Source organism: Mandrillus leucophaeus, unplaced genomic scaffold (assembly GCF_000951045.1).
Source record: "Mandrillus leucophaeus isolate KB7577 unplaced genomic scaffold, Mleu.le_1.0 Scaffold282, whole genome shotgun sequence".
Classification (NCBI taxonomy): domain Eukaryota; kingdom Metazoa; phylum Chordata; class Mammalia; order Primates; family Cercopithecidae; genus Mandrillus; species Mandrillus leucophaeus.
Genome location: NW_012102943.1, coordinates 3187252 through 3210550, shown reverse-complemented (window position 1 = coordinate 3210550; position 23299 = coordinate 3187252). Strand labels below are relative to the sequence as shown.

Genomic DNA, 23299 nt, shown 5'->3' with positions numbered 1-23299 from the left:
CTAGGGACATAGTTTGAGGGTCAGGGTTGTAACAGAGACTTGCAACCAACACAACTCTAGAAGACACCAAAAATATAAGAAGTTCTGGGATGGGCATGATGGCCTACTACAACTGTAATCCCACCATTTTGGGAGGCCGAGGCTGGCGGATTGCTTGAGTCCAGTAGTTTGAGACCGGCCTAGGCAACATGACGAAACCCCATCTCTACAAAAAATACAAAAATTAGCCAGGTGTGGTTGCATGCACCTGTGGTCCCAGCTTCTAAGGAGGCTGAAGTAGAAGGATTGCTTGAGCCCCAGATGCAGAGGCTGTAGTGAGCCAAGACTGAGCCATGCTACTCCAGCCTGGGCTACACAGCAAGACCCTGTCTCAAAAAAATAAAGCAAGCAAAAAAAGAAGTTCTAGATTCAGCAAGCAAGAGAAGCAGGGCTAAAGCCCTCTTAAGATCTAAGTATACTTAGTTTAAAGGCCCCATACCTCATTATCTCAAACATGTTAATATGCACCCACATTTCTCATAAAATGTTCTTTTATATTACTTTATAAGAAATGAGTTGCAGTTGACTAGCTGGTCTGTAACATTTTATGGACATGCTCTTAAGTATTCATTTTAATCTTCATTTTAGACCTTAGAGTTGTTTTGGCGTCTTGTATATTTCCATAGGCCCTTGAGAGACTCACAGGCAATGTGCCTAGAGTATCTGACAGATAAAGCAGCCACAGACATGGTGACAAGGCAAGGAGAAAGAGGAACCATGGTCTATTCCTCAGCGAAGATGGGAGCACCTTTGAGGTCTTCAGCTGGGCTAACTGGAAAGAGCCTCCATGTCCCCTGTAGAGCCACTCCTCACCCAATGAAACAAGACTCCTCATCTTGGCACTCTGGTTTTCTCAGCTCCACCCCAAAGGCTCCTCATTGTCTTTGCGTCAGGAAGGAGAATGGTTGGGTAGTGGCTCTCAGGAAATCTTGGAAGTCTGGCTCTTACCTTCAGCTGGCAGAAGGTGAGTCGGCCCAGGCGATAATACACCTTGGCATAGTACAGGGCCTCCTTGGGACTCTGCAGCCAGGGTGGACAGAGGGACAGGGTCTTCAGGTAGCAGTCCTCAGCCATCTCATACATGTGCAGGGAGTAGTACACTGTAGCCAGGCGGTGAAAGGCCACCAGCTCCTGCCTCCGATCTCCTAAGAATTGGAAGACTGAGAGAGATACCCTGCAGCCAACACTTTGCAGCATTTGTTCACTCATTCATTCCATAAAACTTTTTGAAGGTCTACTAGATGTCAGGGACTGTGCTGGGGCATAGGGAATAAGACAGAAGAGGTGCCTGTACTCATAAAGCTTATTGTCTCACATGACAGACATTCCTTAAATAATCCCACAAACAAATGTAACATTACACGTGTCATAAATGCTACAAAAGAAAATGCAGGGCTCTATGAGAGTGACTTAGTAGAGGATGGGTGCTGGTCAAGGTTTCCTGGGGTGATTCCCAGAAGAAAATTGTCTCCTTATTGCAGATGCTACTGTAATGCAGGATTCTGGGAAGGAATTCTTCTTAAACCCTTTTACTGGGACATGGTGACAAGTCTAGCTTGATGGCGTAGCTAAGAATTGCAATGAATAGCTGTGTGTAATAAATGTCTTCCTCACACACAAGTCTCTCTCTTCAGAGAGCTCTCTTGGGTACCCCCATGCAGCAGTCTCTGCTTGGCCCCGTTACCCATTGTCAGTCTCAGATAAGCTGTAAACACCTGTTCACCCTTAAACCGTGCTTTAGAATGTTGGTTTCTAATGGGTCTATTACTTGTTGTTTGGTGGATTTGTTTTAATACAGAACGAACTTTTACAGGAAACAAAGGCTTACAATCATGTCTTTGGAATATTTGCAAGGTGACTGTTGGATACCATCTAAAAACATCACTTTAAAGCTTCAAAGAGCCAAAAGCCAAAATTAAAAGAGAAAATCTTAGAGAGAGAAAATTCTCTGATATGGAAAAGTCAACCACGGGGGAAGTACCTATAGAAAGGATGCATGCAGCCTCCCTTCAGCTCCCGACCAGTGAGAGATAAAAAGTGCTCAGAGGAGCTGCCTGGGGCCTCCAAGGCCTTTCCTGAGATTAGCACACAGTCACTCAGATGAGACCTTATGCAATAAGGAAAAAGGTAGGGAAAAGACAGAAGGAGCTCTCAAGAGTGCAATTAGACACAATAAAGTCCAGTATCATCCACATCCGATGCCCTTGAAAATGCCCAGAAGTCCCTCCTGGAATCATCACAGAATATTCCATTTACCCTTACATCTAATCAAGGCTTCTCTAATCAAACCTGCTTTTCTTCAAACACCAACATTCAAGATGAGGGGTTTTTTAATCTTTTTATTCTGCCATTTATCTGTTCTGATGATTTTTTTTTTTTTTTTTTTTTTTTTTTGAGACAGAGTCTTGCTCTGTTGCCCAGACTGGCATGCAGAGGCGCAATCTTGGCTCACTGCAAGCTCCACCTCCCAGATTCACGCCATTCTCCTGCTTCAGCCTCCGGAGTAGCTGGGACTACAGGCGTGCGCCACCACGCTCGGCTAATTGTTTGTATTTTTAGTAGAGACGAGGTTTCACCATGTTAGCCAGGATGGTCTCCATCTGCTGACCTCATGATCTGCCCACCTCGGCCTCCCAAAGTGCTGAGATTACAGGCGTGAGCCACCGCACCCGGCCTCTGATAACTTTTATTGTTTTCCACTAGCTTTTGACATAAACACAAGATATTCAGCTATGTTCTGACTTAGGGTAACGGGAACCTGACCTTCATTTACATTTTAGCTTCATGGAAAAATGCACTTTTGACTAAAAATTAACTAATTTAAAATTTAGGGCGCAGTCCTTTTGCAATGGGAACATAGCCTACACAGAGAATAAAATACCATTTACTTTACACTTGGGGAACAGCAGCAACTGTAATATAATAATTAGTGTGGCACAGGCAACACTTACCAAGGACTTACCATGTACCCAGCATTGTGCTGTGGCCGTTACATGGATAATCACTGGTCTTCATAACAACGACCATGAGGCGGGCACTATTTTTAATCCTGATTTGGTGATGACAAGCTTGAGGCTTACAGAAGTTAGGCAGCTTGCTTAACTAAGGTATCCCTGACAGTTGGCCCTGGGATTTGAACCCACACAGTCTGACTCCAAAGCCTGTGCTGTTATTGCTTTGCTGTCTATCCTTGACCAGTCACCTCTCCCATTCAACACACCCGACAGTGAAGACCACCAACCTGTGACTGTGCTGAGCCTGGCGGCCAGGGTGGCAAATTCCAAAGCCTTCTCATAGCCTTCGAGGCTGATCTGCAGCTCTGTCAGCTTGTTGAAAATCCGGAGCTCAGTTCTCACCGCCTTCAACCTCCTTGCTAAAGGAACAGCTCCAGCCTAAGAACAGAGGCCCAAGGAACCTTAGTCTAGCTAGGAATCATCAGTGCATACCATAGCTAGGAGGCTTATCTTCTACAGGCAGGGGTTGGGGGATGGCAGTGGACTAAAACAAACGGGGGTCAGCCATGTTTCCTTGTGTGCCTTTACTCAACTCTCTCCTGGACCTTGCTCATGATGTTTTGCCCAGATCTTAAAGAAGTAGAGGGCATTGGGCCTCCTAAAATTGGGGAAACCTGGAGCAGAAAAGGGAAGTGGCTTTTCCCAAGGTCACGTGGAAAGTCGTTCCCTTCTCAGCTGTGTGCTCTCAGCTGTGCATCCCTGTGGATAGCATCCATGGCGCTATCTATGAAGTACACATGAGTACACACAGTGTGGGAATATCTCAAAAAGTGGTCATTTCTATGTTTTTATTATGATAGAATTTCAGGCAAATCCCTTCATCTTTCTGAACCTTAGTTTTCTCATCTACAAAATGCATATGAAAATAAGCCCCCCAATAGTCAGAGATGCGTTCCCTGTTCTTCTCCACCCAGCTCAGTGCCTGGCACAGACTGGGTGTTTGCTAACGTTTGATGACTGAATAAACAACTGAACAAATAAATAAATGAATATCTGAATGAATAAAATTTTAGGATCAAATTAGATAATGAGAATTCCTAAACTTCAGTCAGTGATGAAAAACAATCACAATCTTTGACATATCCGCTTAATATCTGGACATTCATTTAATTTGTGTTATTCTTAACATCAACTCTTTTTCTTGCCTCATGCGTTGCAATACTATCTGAAATCATAGGTTTAATGAGCTCACATTATGTTTTTCATTTAAAAAGATATATTTTTTTTTTTTGAGATGGAGTTTCGCCCTTGTTGCCCAGGCTGGAGTGCAATGGTGCTATCTCAGCTCACTGCAACCTCCGCCTCCCAGGTTCAAGTGATTCTCCTGCCTCAGCCTCTCAAGTAGCTGGGATTACAGGCAGGTGCCACCATGCCCAGCTAATTTTTGTATTTTTAGTAGAGACAGGGTTTCACTATGTTGGTCAGGCTGGTCTCGAACTCCTGACCTCAGGTGATCCGCCCACCTCGGCCTCCCAAAGTGCTGGGATTACAGGCGTGAGCCACTGCGCCCGGCCTAAAAAATATATTTTAATACATGCTTATTAAAAATATGATCAAACAAAAGCACTCATCTACATAACCCTTTAAATAATCTCCCACCGCACTCCCAGTAGTAAGTGCGAAACACTGGTAAACTCGAAAGTGTGCTGCAAACTGTAAAGTACCATGCACCCAAGAGTTCGAGATGGTCTTGAACTCCTGGACTCAATTATTTTGATGTATTATCCCAAGAAGGATAACTTATCAAGCCTGAGAATGACTAAGTTTATCAGAACCTTCCCTGAGCTCCCGCTAGATTGAAGAGAGGGTGAGTAGGTGGGCACTGGACAAGAAAGAGAAAAATGAAATACAAGCAAGAGAGGAGAAGAGGGACCCAGGTCGAAGTCCAGCCTGACCCTGCCCATGCCTGTGCCAGGACTTGTCCCAGCAAACTGCACAGCTTGGACTTACTCTGTAGTACTCTACTGCATGATGCCTGTGGCGGGTCCCATTGAAGAACACATCACCTGCTTCTTCATAAAGTTTGAGAGCCAGTAAAGGCTCCTCTGACTTCAGGGCTGTCTGGATGGCTGCCTAGTGGGGACAGAGACAGCTGTTAAAGGCAGAGAGGAGGGCTTCCAGACCTCCACAGGACTGGCAGAGCTAAGATGCAGACCACCTAAATCAATTAATCCTCTGCTAAAGTCCCCCAAATCCTAAATTGGTCTTCACACTCATAAGGCTGGTAAGAGGACTTTAGAGATTCTCCAGTCTGGCATTTCCTCATCCTGGTATGAGAGATTGCTTTTGGTGGTGCTAGATTATTTTTAATGGTATATAGAAAAACATTTTGTTTTACTAGTTAAGTATTTATTTTGATGTGTTTTAGAAAAAAAAAAAAAACTAATAGTGCATCCAACCTGCAACTTTAGATAGTATTGTGTAGAATAAGGCTAAGTGTAAAAAAAAGCTACATTGATTTGATGTTGAGTCAAAGAAGAAGAAGTAAACAATGGTATAGATGGTACATGTGTATAGCAAAACCATGAATTTAATATGTAAATAACTGAAATGGAAAAATAATGATCCAGTTCAACACCTTACACTTTCCAGATGGAGATAGTGTGGCTCAGAAAGAAAATAGAACCTCCCCAGTTTCACGCCAATAGTCACTGGCAAACAAATGTTGGTGTCTTCCATCCCAATACCCTAGCCTCCAGAGCTTCTTTATCTCTAGCAAGCTATTTTGGATTGCATCTACACCAAATGTGCTAAGGAAGTTGAAGAGTAAAGAATATACTGCTGCATCTGCAGCAGTTACAGGATCTCAAATAGCTTCAGGTCCAGAATGATTCACTTCCATGGAAATGACCCTGCACAACATCAATTAGGTGGCAGCCTGGGATTGGGTGAGGCCTGGGACCAGTTCTGGCCAGTGAACATTTCATCGCTGGGGCAAGACGCTGCAGTTGCTGTGTTATTGCATGGGCAGCTACAGAGAGGGGGCCAGTGAGATGGAATCCTGGAGTCAGGACCACCAAAACAATGCACAATCGGAACAGTGCCCTCTGGGCTTCAGTATCCCACAACATGAAAGGAGAAGAGTGAATTGTCTGCTCTCCGGAAATGCTTTCAGCCCTTAAATCGCAAGGCAGATGGCATAAAGGCTGAGAGTGAAGGCTCTACGTCACACTGTGTGCAGTTCTCAGCTCCACCACTTACCAGCTGTATCACCTTGGGCAAATTACTCAGCCTCTCTGAGCTTCATCTGTAAAATGGAAATTATAATGGAAACTCCTATTGCATTTATAATGAGGGTTAAACTACATCATGCAAGTGAGGTGTTTAGCAAAGTCTCCCGTACATAGGAAGCATGCAATCAGTGTTATGCAGCCATTATTAAGTCTCAGTAGAAGTGAATTTGTGCAAGTTTATGTGCTAGTATAAGGAGAAGTAAAAAGAGAGAAAACAAAACATGGGAAAGAAACATAAATTGGTACATTTTTGTAGAATTAAACATCTTACATATCATCACAGTACAATATTGTACAGATAGTAATAAAACACTAAAATATCATGTATTAAACATTTACTAAGTTCTGAGCACTTAATAAATGCTTACTATGCATTTACTACTACGCAAGTGCGATATATAAATTTTTGTTTTACTAATCCTTATGTTAAAAGACAGCGTTCAGTTCCCCCATAAAGAAACTGAATCCCAGAGATGTCATATGGCAAGCCCAAAGTCACGCAGTCAGTCCATATGTAATGGCCCTGGGATTTGACTCTAGGCTTTTCTCTCTTCAAAGCCTAGGCTTTTAACCACTACACTGTACCACATCTCTGATATTAAAAGTATGCAAACCAAAAAAAAAATAAGAGAATAATATTGTTAATACCCCACATACACACCAACCTTGCCTCAAACTGCAGCAAAACCCTAAAGTCAAGGTGTATGTTGAGCTTTGGAAAGACGGGTATACTTAATGGGACAAATGACGTTACAGGTGATATGTCAGTCTCCCCTCACATTCTCCCAGGGTGCACATGTATATATGGGTCTCAGCGACTGGCCCTTTGCTACCTGTACTCAGCTTGCCGGACCACCCTGGTTTCCACCACATGTTCAGGGAGCAGCCCAGTGTTGACCCCCTCTCCACGGGCTTAGGTGAACATCATTCCTCTCTGGTTCCAGCTGGTCAATTTGGAGGGTACAGCTGCCTCCCCATATGACCCAAGTCAACAACTCCCAGAGAGCTCTGCAGGAGGCCTACCTGCAGGTACAGCTCCACCAGCTCGTCTTCCTGCATGAGGTAGTGGAGTCGCCCCGCCCCAAGCCAGGCCTCGGCAGCCTTGTCTCTCTCCCCCAGGTCAATGAAGATACGCAGGCTCTCCTTGATGCATGTGAGTGACCTCCTGAGAGACCTGGGGACAGACATGAACTTGTGAGGTGCTAGAGCTCAAAGGGCCCTCAGGGTCCACTCAGCACAGAATGAAACAGAAGCTCTGAGCAGGAACAGCCACGTCCCACATCACACAGGGAGGTGGGCCTGACTGAATCCCAGCTCTACCCCAATCAGCTGTGTGACTTTGAGAACGTACAGGATCCTTCCTGCTTTGGTTTGCTTACCTGTAAAACAGGCCTGTAATTGTGCCCACCTGAGCAGATTGTTGTGAGGATTAAATGAGATAAAACTAGAGTGCTTAGAACAGTGCCTATTACGTCCTTGGCCCCTGATGAATGTTTAAAGATCACTTATAATTATTATTATTACTGATGCATGGTCCATCAACCCTTTGACTGCTCTATAACCTTTTTTGGTGTTATGTTATTGCAATGGTTTGTCTCTGTCCCCACCCAAATCTCACCTTGAATTGTAGCTCCCATAATCCCCACGTGTTGTGGGAGGCACCCAGTGGGAGGTAATTGAATCATGGGGCCATTACCCGCATGCTGCTGTTCTCATGATAGTGAGTCTCACGAGATCTGAAGGTTGTATAGAAGGCAGTTCTTTTGCCATTTAAGATGTGCCTTTGCTCTGCCTTTGCCTTCAGTCATGATTGTGAGGCCTCCCCAGCCATATGGAACTGTGAGTCCATTAAACATCCTTTCCTTTATAGATTACCCAGTCTCAAGTATGTCTTTATTAGCAGTATGAGAATGACCTATTACAGTTACTAACACAAAGTAGACACCAAACGCATACCTATTGAGTGAATGCATGAATGAGTGACAACAGTGGTAACTTTAAGTCATCAGAAAGATTTTGATGTTTTGTTTATAAAGAAAATCAAAGCAGGGTGAAAGTTTTAACAGGTTGCTGCTTAACGGGTGCCCTTTAATTATTTGGAAAATTGTATTTTGTAGAAAACTCTCCCTCCACGACAATGGAGGGACCAATGAAGAAATGAGACATAGGTAATATATTTTCTCATAGACGATTCAGTATTCAAAAACAAGGAAAGAACACTGTGCATCATCCAGATAGTAGTTCTCAGTCCCAGAAACAACTAGAGTCACCTGGAAGCATTTTAAACTTGTACACTGCCACACTCTTTCCCAGTGTGTTGCAACGTCGTGATAGCCTGAGCACCGGGCTCTCAGAGTATGGCTCAGGCACAAGCACTGTGTCTAAGTTCTCCATGTAATTCTGTCGTGCAGTTTGGCTTGAGACTTGCCAATCTAGTCCAATATTCTTATTTTATAGAGGAAACAAGCCCAGAAATGGGAAATAACTTACATATGTTTGCACAGCACATTAGGGGAAGATCCAAGGCCAGAACTCCCTTCTGAGTAGCAGCCTAGGACTCGTCCCATAACACTCATATTTCCTAAAACATGATTTGTGGCCCACCTGCATCAGCATTTCCTAGGGACCTTATTTAAAGCACAGAACCCCCACCCCAGAACTACCTCAGACTGACTAAAAAAGATTCATTACAGTTGCAATCCAGGAACCTGAATTCCTGAGACACACCCAGGTTACACTCCTGCATAGCGAAGTTTGAGAACCACTGCAGCAAACCACGCAACTCTTCCCAGAAACACTGATGATCATCAACCACATCTGTGGACACTTAAGTAGAAAGTCCTCAACAAACGTGGTTACCACTTGATCACAGACCTCTCAGCCGCCAGGCCCCTTTGTGCACCATGAGGGAAACAAGCATTGCTCTCAACTCCTAAGGCCCAGATCCTTATTGGCAATGAGGCAGCTGTTGGCCTTCTGGAGAGAGTGCCAGGCACTTGGCCTTTGTAAGAAACAGAAAGAAAAAACTCAAGCTTTCTCTTCTGCCCTGCTCTTAACATGAGATTTATTGACATCCCAGATGGGCCCTGGCCACCCTTCCACAGGTTTTAAAATGTGAAACTTCCTCTGAGAATGCAATGAGCTCAAAAACTCCATACCATGCTGCAGTGATCACCAACCTCCTCGGCTCAGCTACAGTAACCACAGGCATCTTTCACTATAGGAAGCCCTGCCCTTCTCTCCCCACTTTGTACCCTGCAAACTCAAGCCGGGTTCAGATTCAGCAGGCCTGACCTCCACAGCTCTCCTCACTCTCACTGGAGCAGTTGATGAGGATAAGACCCATAAATCTCATCCTCATCCTATTTCCTGCTCTGTTTTTTTATATTACCATTTACTGTCCTGGGATGCCCTTGGGCTACTACAGTTGTTTTCTCCAGACCTTCAGGGAACAAGATTTAGGTTATTACAGACAGGCCAACTAACAGAGCCAGCATTTGCTTCTTGTACTTTCTCCCTCTGAGTTCATTATGACTGTGGAAGAGAGGAGATCTCTATTTCTTTCCAAGAAACACCCCATCAGGGGAAGGCGAGACTTACGGAGACCTGGTGGCTTACACAGCACCATTGAGACTCCTTGCAAATGGAAGATTTTCCAAAGGCACTGCGTCTCACCAAGACTTGCCCATGATCTATGATCTCCAGTAAGAAACAAGTGCTTTCGTGGTCTAAAACTGGGCAGTAGTCCAGCTTCCTTGGTTCCCTCCTATCACCACTCACCCCCATTACTTTACATCTGCCAGTGGCCAAGCAGTGTCACCTACCAGTTGAGCACCAGATGGCCCAGCATGCCAATTCCTCCAGCCACCACTCGCAGACTCTAGGTTTGGTTTGGCTTCCAAAGCCAAAGAAGCAAGGAGCACTGCTGGTGGGCCAGCACTGCGTCAGCCTTGTGTACTTCTGGGTCTCCTGTGCCTGTGTTCCAGCATGTTATCTCCTCTCCTTTCCAGTCTTGACTCATCTCTTTCTCTCATTTTTCCTGTCCTCAAGTTCAGTCTCTGGGGCTAAGTCTTTGTTTCTTCTTCCCTGCCTGAACATCAGCCACGAGCCCATGGCCAAGTGACCCCAATACACCTGCATTTCCAGACTTCCTCTTACCACCCCCTGCTGGGGCTTCCCGGATCCCTGCCCTGCCTGAATGAGTCTGTCTGATCTCTGTCCAAAGCCCAACCTCTGCTAATTGATCTTGTCCTATTTTTATGATAAAGATGGCCAAAAACTGAGGACTGACTCTGTGTGAGGCATTGGATATATACTTTCAGTAGGCATTTTCTCATTGAATCCCCACAGAAACCCCAAGCCATTAGAATTCTTAGTCAATTTTGCAAATAAAGAAATCCAGTAGGATGTTGTTGTTTTGATCTGTCTTTTGAAACGTATCTAAGTTTTCCTGCACGTTTCCAAAGCCTTATTTTGATGTCTCAACTGCTTTGTCTTCTAATAGTAACAATGCAGTATTATTACCGGACATCTATTGAGCACTTAGTGTGTACTAGGTACTTTACATGCAAAATCTCATGTAATCATCACAACAGCCCCAAGAGATCAGTACTATTATTATATTCATTTTACTAATAGAAAAAAAAAAAAAAAAGACTTGGTAAGGGTGACTATCTTGGACCAAGTAATAAACCCTGTTTAAAACAGGATCTAACTCTCAGAGTCTGACCCAGACCCTTACATTTACACCCTCAAGCAGTGCCTAATTCCTGGCTCAGATATCAGCACTTGGGAAGACTTTTGTTTCATTTACCACTTTAAAAATCCTGATGTTTTAAAAGACATAAGCTATTTTAAACCTTGAACAAAGTCTCCTCATGTGTGAAACTGGGGTGGTAGTGTACATTATAGCCTTGTGATCAGATGAGGACATTTCAGGAAAAGCAATTCTTTCCTTATTTACAACAAAAATGAGGAAAGAATTGCTTCTGTGTTAGGGATTAACATATTAATTATATTTTTTAAAACATAGCACTTTTTTCAGTTCCAGAAAAATAAGAAGCATAAATATAAGAAGAGAAGCCAGGAGCAATGGCTGCTAGGCTACTGTTGTATTCACATGCACAGAATTAATCATTATTTTGAGAGGACCTATTATACACAAGGCATCCCTTCTTTCTAAAAATAATAATATGCACATCCTTTGTGGCACTTACCACAATTTATATGATACCTTTAGTGGCTATTTATACGTTTATTTTCTGTACCATTCTGTTATTGTGAGCTCAGGAACTATTATCACCCTTGTTCAGTTTTTAGCACAGTGCCTAGGCGATAGTAAATGCTCAGTAAATATTTGTTGAATTGATTTAATAGATTTCATAGAGCCACGGAGTTCTCACGGACCCCCATCTGGCTCAGTTCTATGGCCAGTCTGTGTTGTGTCACCTCAAGACAGAAGACAAGACTCCCTCAGATCCCTCCCATTGAGAGATTGCAAGCCTTTATCAAGCTAAATTCTGTAGTTGTCCCCTGGAAGGCAGAGAAGGCATGATCCTGCAGATATTACACAAAGGGAGAGAAAAGTGTCCCAGAGTAAAAACCTGAAGGCTGGGACAAAGTCTTCAATATCTGCCTGTGCCCCACCAGCAACCACCCCCCTCCCCAACACACACACACCATAACCCACTTCTAAACCCTAGAGAAAATCTTTCAAACAAGAGAAATTAAAATCAGTAAAAAGGCAACATGAGATCGTAAAATTGAGAAGTCAAGGATCTGAGCTAGTACCAATGAAACCAAGTGGTGAAATTGTCTGGACCCTCTGTGTCAGGCAGGGGACAGACTGATGAAAAACGAGGTCCCTCCATACAATTCTACAAGGTTGCACTCTATAGCCTTCCATACCTATTTCTTTTGTCTAAGGCAAAAATTATTGGCTGGGTGGACAGAATACATAGAGTGCTTAAGACTATGCATTTTAGATCAGGAGTTGTTAAACTATGGTCCATGAGCCGAATACAGCTTTCAATCTGCTTTTGTAAATAAAGTTTTATTGGAACACAGCCACATTTATTCATTTATGTATTATCTATTTTCATACTACAACTGCAGAGTGGAGTACTTGTGGCAGAGATCATATGGCCCACAAGGCCTAAAACGCTATATGATTCTTTATTTAAAAAGCTTGCTAACCCTGCTCTAGATTCACACTGTTTGGATATCAATCCCTGCTGGGAAGCCTCATGCAAGTTGTTTGGCTTCTTTAGTTCTCAATTTCCACAATTCTGTCTACTTCACAAGGTGGTCCTGAGAGTTACATATGGCTTAGTAAACAATGCATGCACACTGAAGGCTATTATGGCCATCATTTTCACTATGGATGTTCACTGTACAGATCTGGATGCCCAATGTAACCCCTCGCCCCCATGCCTACCAACCTCAATATCTCCTTCTAGGGAAGAAGTTGAGTCTTCATTGCACCTATGTTAGTCCATTTTCCCACTGCTGATAAAAACATACCCAAGACTGGGTAAATTATAAAGAAAAAGAAGTTTAATGGACTCTCAGTTCCATGTGGTTGGGAAGGCCTCACAATCACGGTAGAAGGTGAAAGGCACTTCTCACATGGCAGAAGGCAAGAGAGAGAATGAGAGCCAAGCAAAAGGGGTTTCCTGTTATAAAATCATCAGATCTCATGAGACTTATTCACTACCACGAGAAGAGTATGGGGGAAACCACGCCATAACTCAATTACCTCCCACCAGACCCCTCCCACAACACATGGGAATTATGTGAGCAACAATTCGAGATAAGATTTGGGTGGGGACACAGCCAAACCATGTCACTACCCATAGCCAACTGATCACCAAAACCTATCTGTTAAATCTACAAAATGTCTTTCAAATGTGTCCTGACCTCTCCATGCCTACTGCTATTCCCTCCACCTAAAACCTACCCTTCTCCACTTTTCAAAATATTACTTATCCTTCAAGGGCCTCCTCAAATGCTACTGCCTTGATAAAGTCTTCCCTGACAGATCACCCCCCTCCTTTGCTTGAAAGCATTGTCTTCTTTCCCTCCAAACCTGCCCCTACAGAAGCCTGCCGCTTCTTCCAGTGAACACTTCCTGCTTTTGCTTGCTGTGGCTTTGAGCTTTGTGAGAATGCAAATCCCTAGAGGGGAATTTAGTTGAAGAAATCTGTCCATTACATCAAGACCCACTTAATAAATTCCTCCTAAGCAATCTGTGCCAGGAAAAAAATTGCTCCAACAGACACATGTGTTTATGTTCTTTTGTCAGACAGTGAGAACCTCATACAGCTTTCCCCTTTTTACTCAGCTACCAGGAAGCTTAGTGCTAATTTACAGTAACCACCCCCAGGTACATAGAAACACCCGTTTATCTGCATCTGTAGTTGGTCTTTGTTCTTTTATATTTTTTTTAAGTGTTCTGTAGGAAAAGGTGATTTACACATGCTAAATAAATACAGCATCACAGTATGTTTTCTTCGTTGAACTGGCCATTCTGCAAAGGGACAATGACCTTATGTGTACAGGGGTTTCCTCTAACACCTAAAGTATTTCCCAATCTTCCATTCAGTATCACTCATATTAGTGGTAAAGGAAAAGTAGATATTTATTTCCTCCCAATTGTACAAATAGTAATCTTGGAGTTTAAAACTATAAACTATTCAAATTAAAAATCATAATCTAGATCAATTTACAGAACAATGGAGTAAAAATTTCCAAAAATTTACTCCTCTATAAAAGCAATGAGAACAGGCAATAATTATCTAAATAAAATTTTTCAGAACTCTGGATATTAAGCAAAGGTTTGCAAGGAGTGTTTATTCAGGAAAACGGCTGAATCTTGTTATGAAAGTGAGCTTCATTGCTTTTCAACTTGCCTTAGAGACATCTTGCTTGTCCCTAGCTCTGTGGTACACTTAAAAACAAACAGCCTCACAATAATGGTAGCTGGAAAAACCAGCAACCTAGCAACCACTGAAGGAGACAATGAGCTTGAAATCCCCCAAAGTTCCATCCCCAGGGAACTGTTACTGTTTGATCTGTTTGGAAGTTCCCTGGAAGCCTCTGCTCACAGGGCTTGTTTTCATTTAACCTCACTCAGAGCTCACTCAGTGAAGAACAGCCTTTTCCCTGAGGCATATGTCAAAAATAATCAGCAGCAATTGTTTAATATGGTCACTGCCTTAGGTGGTGAAAACATTCAGAGCAAACAAGAAAAGGTCAAAAAAAACCAACACACACACGAGAGGAAAAGTTGGGAAATGAGAGGTCCATAAAAAGTCTTAAAAGTTCTAACATATTCCTGGGAATCTAGAAGACCACATGCATGTGCAGGGCTGTGGGCATGACCAGGAAACGGCTAAGATTTTTATTTTTTAAAAAAAAGCTAATTATTATCCCAGAGTAACCATTAAGAAAATAACTGAAAGAAATACAGGATAAGAAATAACAAGGAAATTAAAATAATATACAAGAAAAAATCTATTTAACACAAAAGAATGCAGTAATGGAGAAACAGAAAAACAAAAAGATATAAGCTATTAATATAGAGAAAAAATAGCAAAATTGCAGACATAAATCCTGTCTTACTTGTAATTAAATGTAAATGTATTAAACACTCTAGTTAAAAGACAAACATTGAAGAACAGAGAGGAAAGAAAATGTTTCTACTATATGCTGCCTACAAGAGACATACTTTAGATTCAAAGACACAAATAGACTAAAAGCATAGACCATGTTAACAGTAATCAAAGAGAGCTAGAGTGGCTATGCTAATATCAGATAAAAAGATCAAAATTGTTATTAAAGACAATGAAGGACATTTTATAATGATAATAGACTCAATCCATCAAAAAGGTATAATTATAAACATACATACAGCACCTAATAACAATGCCCCAAAATACATATAGAAAAAGCTGACAGAATGGAAGGGAGAAATAGACAACTCAACAACAATTAGAGATTTTAATAACACACTTTCAATAATGGATAGAAGAACTAGACATAAGAACAACAAGGAAATAAAAAAATTTAATTAGACCTAAAAGATATTTATAGACTACACCAAACAACAGAATACACATTCTTCTCAAGTTTACATGGAACATCCTTCAGAATAGACCATATGTTGGGCCACCAAACAAATCTCAGCAAATGTAAAAAGAATACAATCATACAAAGTTTGTTTTCCCACCACAATGAAATGAAATTAGAAATCAGTAACAGAAGGAAATTTGGAAAATTCACAAATATGTGAAAATTAAACAACATACTCCTAAATAACCAGTGAACTGAAGAAGAATCACAAAGGATATTAGAAACTACTTTCAGATGAATGACAATAAACACAGCATACTGAGATATATAAAATGGCATAGGCACAAAACTCAGAGGAACATTTACGGCTGTAAATGCTTATATTAAAAGAGAAAAAGATCTCAAATCAATAACCTAATATTCTACCTTAAGACACTAGACAAAAAGAACAAAGTAAACCCAAAGCAAACAGAGGAAAGAAAATAATAAAGATGAGAGCAAAAATACGTGATATAGAGAATAGAAAAAAATCAATAAAGCCAACATTTAATTTGTTTAAAAATTGTTTTTAATGACAGATCTTTGGCTAGTCTGATCAAGAATAAAAAGAGAGAAGAGTCTCAGGAATTAAAGTGGACAATACTACCAACTTTATAGAAATTATAAAAAGATTATAAAAGAATACTATGAACAATTGTGTACCAACAAATTAGTTAATTTAGATGAAATGGACAAATTCCAAGAAAGACAAAAACTACCAAAACTGTTCCAAAAGAAATAGAAAATCTAAATAAACCTATAACAACTAATGATATTGAATTAGCAATTTTCAAAAACAAAACAAAAAAACTCCTTACAAAGGTAAGTCAAGACTTAGAAGTCTTCACTGGTGAATTTCATCAAATGTTTAAAGGAGAATTGACACCAATCCTTCACAAACTCTTTCAAGAAATTGAAAAGGAAGGAATATTTCCCAACTCATTCTATGAGGGATCAAGAAGTGAAAAGACAAACCACGGGCTGGGAAAAAATATTTGTAAATCATATATCTGATAAGGGACTTGTATCCAGAATATATAAAGAATTTTTACAACTCAAAAATCAAAAGACAAACAACCCAATTTAAAAAATGGACAAGTGAATAGACATTTCTTCAAAGATATGCAAAGGGCCAGAAGCACATGAAATGATGCTCAATATCTTTAGTCATTAGGAAAATGTAAGTCAAAACCACAATGAGATACAGTTTCACTCCCGCTAGGATGACTAAAATTTAAAAAGACAGACACTAACAAGTGGTGGTGAAGATGAGAGACATTGGAACCCTTATGCATTGCTAACAGGAATGAAAAATAGTGCAGCCACTTTTAAAAACAACCTAGCAGGTCCCCAAAAGTTTAAATATAGAATTATGGTGTGACTCTGTAATTTTGCTCCTAGGTTTACCCAAGAGAAACAAAAACACTTCTTCACACAAAAATTTGTTCATGAATGTTTGCAACAGCATTATTCATAATAGCCACAAAGCAGAAACAATTCAAATGTCCATCAACTGATGAAGGAATGAACAAATGTGTCATATCAGTACAACAAAATATTATTCGGCCATAAAAAGTAATGAAATATTGATACATGTGACAACATGGATGAACCTTGAAAACATTATGCTAAGTGAAAGAAGCCAGACACAAAAGGACAAATACTGTATGATTCCATTTATATCAAATGTCCAGAATAGGCAAATCCATAGAGACAGAAAGTAGATTAGTGGTTTCCAGGGTTGAAGCGAGGTTGGGTAATGACGAGTGACTGCTGATGGGTACAGGCTTTCTTTCAGGGGCCATGAAAATGTTCTGAAATCAGATAGTGGTGATATTCACAACTGTGTGAATATACTGAAAACTAAATCGCACACTTCAAAAGGCTGAATTTTATGGTGTGTAATTAAACCTCAATAAAACTGTTAGTACGTAGTTCCAGATCCAGCTCAATTCAAGAAACTCTTTAATAAAATTTTTGAATAGTCGGTCTCGTTTGAATACTTGTAAAGGCAACAAGCTCACTCTTACACAGGGCAGACTGTTCTGTTTGTGGGTATTTGGATTGTTTTTTCTAACCACTGAATTCCCCAATACCTACCACAGTGCCTGACACAATGGAAGGGCTCCCATAGTGTGATAAAATGTTGGATTGACATTTCACAGTGATATTTTTAAATGAAAAAAAGCAAGTAAGAGAACAGTATATTATGTAATAGAAATTTTATCTTGATTCCATTTATGTAACTAAAACATGTGCATATTATATTTAATATATCTAATATTTATTTAAGATAGAAAATATGTATCATATATAATCTTTAATATGCATGAAATATTCCTTCATGGGTATTTTAAAATCTTTAAGTAGTTACTTCAGGAAAGTATCAAGGAAAGGGAAGTTGGAAGGGAACCTTTATTTTTCACCTATAACCTTCAATACTAGTGTAACCTTTTTTTGTTGTTGTTTTTTTCCTTTTGAGACACAGTCTCGCTGTGTCACCCAGGCTGGAGTGCTGTGATGTGACCGCGGCTTGCTGCAACCTCCGCCTCCCAGGTTCAAGCAATTCTCCTGCCTCTGCCTCCCAAGTAGCTGGGATTACAGGCACCCACCACCACGCCTGGCTAACTTTTTTGTATTTTTAGTAGAGACAGGGTTTCACCATGTTGATCAGGCTGGTTTTGAACTCCTGATCTCAAGTGATCCACCTGCCTCAGCCTGGTTAAAAAGGTGTAATGCTTTTTAACCTTAAGCAACTACATAATTTTAGAAAAAACTATGTTCCTCACGAAGTAGAATATCAAATCTCTGATATTCTACTTCACTATATGTAATTTGGTTCTTTATCAGAGGAGAATCCCTAAGAAAAGACACACCGTGTTCTGTGGCTAATACTGTATAGGCCAGTGTTCTCAAAGGGCTGTTGGAATGGGCAGCTGAGGTTCCACTCATGGCACTGCGGCTACTGTGCTGGTCACTAAAGACCAAAGAGCCTGCCTTCAAGCTGCAAACACCTTTCTTTCCTTACCTGAGCCCTAAGCAAAGGAGCCAGGGACTCCCCCACACAAAGCTCCACCATTCTCCATCATAATCATCAGTAGCCGTGTCAGCATATAGCTTCAGCTCAAGGACTGTGAGCTAGTGGACTAAGTTACTCACTAATGACTTGGCTACTCTAAACACACATGCACTGTATGTCTCTTCTGTGCCAAGCTCTGTGCTAGACATAATGTCTGCCCACAAGACCTTCTGAACATACTACAAAGTCTTTCAACCCCTAAAAGCTGAGGTCTCTGATTTCAAAGGCACCCTAGAAAGCCCACAACTTTAAGAATCTGCACCAAAAATTCAATACACTTTGGAAGCAGCAGGAATTCTAGTATGAATATTCAGTGTCAGAATAGCATAACTAGCTGGTCCCAGACTCAACGTTTTACAGCTGGAAGGTACCTGATTCAACTTATCTTTACAGACAGAAGGAGACCAAGAGGAAAAGTGACTTATTTAAGGATACATTATTAGGTCATGGCAGGATCAGGAGCCCAATCCTACAATACTTCACCATGAGCATATGACTATGTCATCTCAATAGTTAATTCAAGCCTGCCTTCTGGATCTTCTCCAGAAGCATTCAGACTCCTAGGGTGTCCTAGAATTAAAGCAGGGTGGAGCTGGGGCCTCCTGACTCCTCACATGCTGCATGGATCCAAAGCTCCCTCCCTGGGACTGAAGGCAAAGACAGCAGGAGGTTTGGAGGATACCTGATTCTTGTAAGAGAGGGAAAGAGTGAAGGAGAGTGAGAGGGAGACAGACTGGAGGAGAAAGAGAAGGGGGAGTGGAATTCATTATCTGATTATTCCTTATCTGATTGTCCAGGTGCACACAGTTACCATGTTGCTTAGAAATGCAAAAAAAAAAAAAAAAAAAAAAAATTTCATTTAATTATCTTCTCCTCAACCACCTCTCTCTCTGCTTAACAGTAGCGAATTTACAAGCTATTCTGTATGCTGTATTTTAGAAGTCATTTATAATTATGAATGGAATCCTGCAAGGCAAATCTGTTGCAAAGTGAACTTGAAGATCCTGCAAACCATGCAGGATTTAATGGAATCAATTTAAGGCTTGTTACAAAGCAGAACTTCAGTCTGCCCACTGGCAAATGAGGATGAAGCAGCATTAGACCAGTGAAGAAACAATGAAGAGAAAATAAACAGAAGATGGCAAAATCTGCAAGTGATAATAATGTGAATACCAAAGGGTTAAAGGAGGCATTTGGGTTAAACTGTTAAGTTTTGATTTCTTTTTTAAAAAATGAGGATTTTTAAGGTAGTGCTAAAAAATCAATCACAAAACAAAGAATGCCCCATTGTGCTGTCACATAATTTTGTCAGCACAATTAAGCCAAAAAGTCAACACTCCTTTTATTCCATGTTTATTCTAAGACTTAATGCATAGTTGAAATTATAATCTAAATATTCTTAACTAAAAGGTGAAAACACACTTCATTTCATAATCTACAATTTCATTTTAAAGGTAAGTTCCCAATAAAAGTTTTTTTTACCTTGATATTTTACACCCCTGCTTTCAGTGGGGGTGTCCTTTCTTTAAAACCAATTGCCCTCGGTAATGAAGACCTCCTGAAGGTTCCTCTGTCCTTGGTATAACTGCCACTTCTCTGAATTATGCACCCTCAGCCATGATCCCATGATAGGGATAGGGTTATAGAAACACACAAGTAATAGTGGCATAGTTAACATTACTGAGACCTACCTATGTATCAGGCACAATTATGAGTGTTTTATGAGCATTAACTCATTTATTCTTCACAATAACACTGTAAGATAGATGCCATTATTATCCTCCTTTGGCTGATGAGGAAACTGAGACATGGGGAAATTAAACAGTTTGCCCAAGGCCACACCACTAATAAGTGATGGATGCACTGTGGTGGCTGCAGAGCCCTTGCTCTTTTGCACAGTGCCCCTCCTATACCGTGTACATTTGGACTTGGCTTCCTGTGGAAAAGAACACTGCTTCTCCCTAAGGAAGGAAAGCTACTTCTAGGACAGTTCCTGAGCCCTGACTCACCTGGCGGTGTTGAGGTTCCGATAAAGCTGCCCTAGGGACTCCAGCAGCCTCCCTTCCATCTCCCGGTCCCTGAGTTGCTGAGCCAGGGCCAGCCAGTGCTCGTGGTAGGTGATACATGCCTCAGGATTTGGGGACACAGAGCTGTAGAAATGGCAGAGGGATTTGGTGGCCTGAAGCTGACCTGAACACAAAGCAGGAACATGAATGAGATGACTTGTGATAGGAAACAGACAAAACTTGCTTCAACAGTTTTCTCTATAGCTTCCCAGCAGCATGGGACATACTTACTCTTTAGGTGTCGATGCCTTAAGCCAAACAGCAATGCCGTTTCATAACAAAGAAGGCCATGGGTCAGCTGGTGTCCAGACACCAGAACTTGGGCCAACCAGAGAAACACCTGTACTAATTCCATGTCTGTCTCCTTACTGGCCTGAAGTTCACAATAGAGTCGTACAGTCTGCAGGAGATAGTTTCTGGCTGGATGCTGAGCCCAGGACTTAAGGCTTAGGTGGCCAAGATTGGCCATAGCCACTGCCTGGTTACGCACATCTCCCACCTCCTGGGCTCTGTTCAAGGCCCGAAGATAGCTCTTGGCTGCCCTGTTCACCCGGCCTTCACCTTGGAGTGCAAGTCCCAGGAGATTATAGACGACTCCCCTTTGAGTGAGACTCTCTGTCTCCTTCAGGGAGCCTAGCAGTGGCTCAAGCACATCCAAAGCCTTCTTGGCCTGGCTGGCTAAGAGATAGGCCCACGCCAGGCAGAGAGAAGACTCAAAGGATTCCTGCTCACCGAGCAGCTGCCCTAGCACCAAGGCCTGGCTCAGGTAGTGGATGGCACCGTCAGGAGACCTGTGCTGGAGGTACACTTTGGAAAGGATGAGACACAGGGCCCTCTGGGTGCTCCGGTCTGCTAGTTCCTCACAGGCAGCCAGGGCCTGTCTGAGCATTGGGCAGGCCAAGGCAGAAACTTCACCCCAGCCTGGGGAGGGAACGCCAAGGAGCTTGGTTGTGTTCTGGAGGACCAGGTGGACCTGCCAAATAGGAAGAGACATCCCTTGGGCACTCTGGATACCATGTTGCTGGACGGAGGCCACTGCAAGGTGTGGAAGATATTTTTTGTCATACAGAAAACTCAGAACACTAGCCACAGCCTCAGAGGCAGGAGGGTGTCCAGAGAGGAGCTGCAGGCGCTCGGCGAAGGGCAGGACTTCCTCGTGCCGGCCTAGGCTCAGGAGCAAGCGGATGGCCAGAAAGCAGGCCCTGGCCTCCAGCGGGCTGCTGCCCACCACGATCCCCTGGCGCAGCACGTAGGCCACTACGTCAAGTTCATGCTTGGCACTAGACTCACGGTCAGGCAGGCAGGCCAGCAGGGCACCTGCCTTTTCCAACAGGGTGGAGCCTTTATGTCTCAGCCTCTGCTTCAGGTAGATGGCAGCCAAATTGATGTACAGAGCGGCCACCAAGCATAGGTCCTCAAATGCTCCATTGAGAATGTGGATGGCCTCCTCAAAGTACACCCTGGCCTGAGAGAGTTTGACCTTCCTGACGCTCAGCCGGCCCAGGAGGAAGCAGAGCCGGGCATGGGCCCAGGTCATGTGGCTCTTCTTGGCCCACTTTCTTGATGCCTCCAGGTAGGCCACAAACTCATCCTCCTCAGAGAAGCTATAAAAGGAAGAAGTGAGGAAAGAGAAGGAGAAGTCATAGAGACTCTTAAAGTGGTCGGCATAACCCTCATGATCCAGAAAAGCCAATATGGGGGTGAAGTTCTCAGCCTCCTCCTCCTGATCAGTGCTTAGGTCCATGAGCAGTTCCGGGTCATCAAGGTCATCGGGCTCCGGCAGGTGATAGCTGTCTGAGGTGGCCGAGAGGAGCTCCTCCTCCAGGCTGGAGTCCTCAGAGCTGCTGGACTGTCTGGAGCCCACGGCCTGATGCTCCTCCCAGGCTCTGCCAGGCCTGACCTCCTTGAAGCCTTCGGGCTGGGATGCTGTAAGGACAGGCAAAGTTGAGCAACCTTGGGCACCTCCACCTAAGGTGGCCGCTCTTGGCAAGAGGACAGAAGTGCTGTCCTCAAGGATGAATGTCAGGTTCAGCATGATCGCTACTCACCACTCAGATCATTTGGAGGATTCTGGATGGATTCAAACCCACCTAAGTAGAGATGAAGAACAGATCTGGTGTTAGGTCAGGATGGGCCATCAGGCCCATGCCTCCAGGTGTACCCCAGACCAGTAGCCCCTTAGGAGACTTGGCATTTAAGACCTTCAGTCATCATTAAGGAACAGGGCAGAATTATCCTTTCACCATCATCTTAAGAGCTGCAGGGGCCTAATCATCTTGTTTAACCCATGCACTTTACAGTTGGGGACTAAGGTATACGTGAAACTCAGAGCCCTAGAAGAAAAGCTGGAAACACAGGCTGTATGTCAAGAGGTGTGGGTACTGTAAGGGGATGGGGGGTGGGGACAGTGGAGGCTGTGATCGAATCTGAAGATCAGAGAGATGCGGCTCCCAAATCTCTCAGCGAGTTCACGATGGAGTCAGGACACAACTCCCAGCACAGAGCATGTGGGAGCACATGGTGCTTCCTCCCACTCCCAAATGTATCACATCCTTGCTTCTTCCCTCTCCATTCATTCATCATTCATCCACTTGTCAGACCTTGGTTCCATGTATCCATTCGGCTGGACACTGTGTTTGTAAAAGCGGCAGGGGCGAGGGGCCAGAAGTGAAGGGCAAATAAAAAGGAGCAAGGATGCGTCTGAGGATGAAGTAGAGGATGGGAGAATCTGGAGTGCAGTTTTAGACATTCGGGGTT

The 23299-nt window shown here is 42.7% G+C and overlaps 1 protein-coding gene across 1 annotated transcript in view; it reads right to left on the bottom strand.

Annotated features, from left to right (window-relative positions):
• Positions 1–23299, bottom strand: part of SH3TC2 (SH3 domain and tetratricopeptide repeats 2) — a 61737-nt gene that overhangs the window by 4527 nt on the left and 33911 nt on the right. Inside the window, exons 10-16 of the mRNA XM_011985392.1 lie at positions 22591–22632; positions 20774–22468; positions 20486–20666; positions 7310–7460; positions 5004–5126; positions 3281–3431; positions 988–1184 (exon numbers count right to left, since the gene is read on the bottom strand). Of these exons, the coding sequence (XP_011840782.1) occupies positions 988–1184; positions 3281–3431; positions 5004–5126; positions 7310–7460; positions 20486–20666; positions 20774–22468; positions 22591–22632 (2540 nt within the window). The remainder of the gene's footprint in view (positions 1–987; positions 1185–3280; positions 3432–5003; positions 5127–7309; positions 7461–20485; positions 20667–20773; positions 22469–22590; positions 22633–23299) is intronic.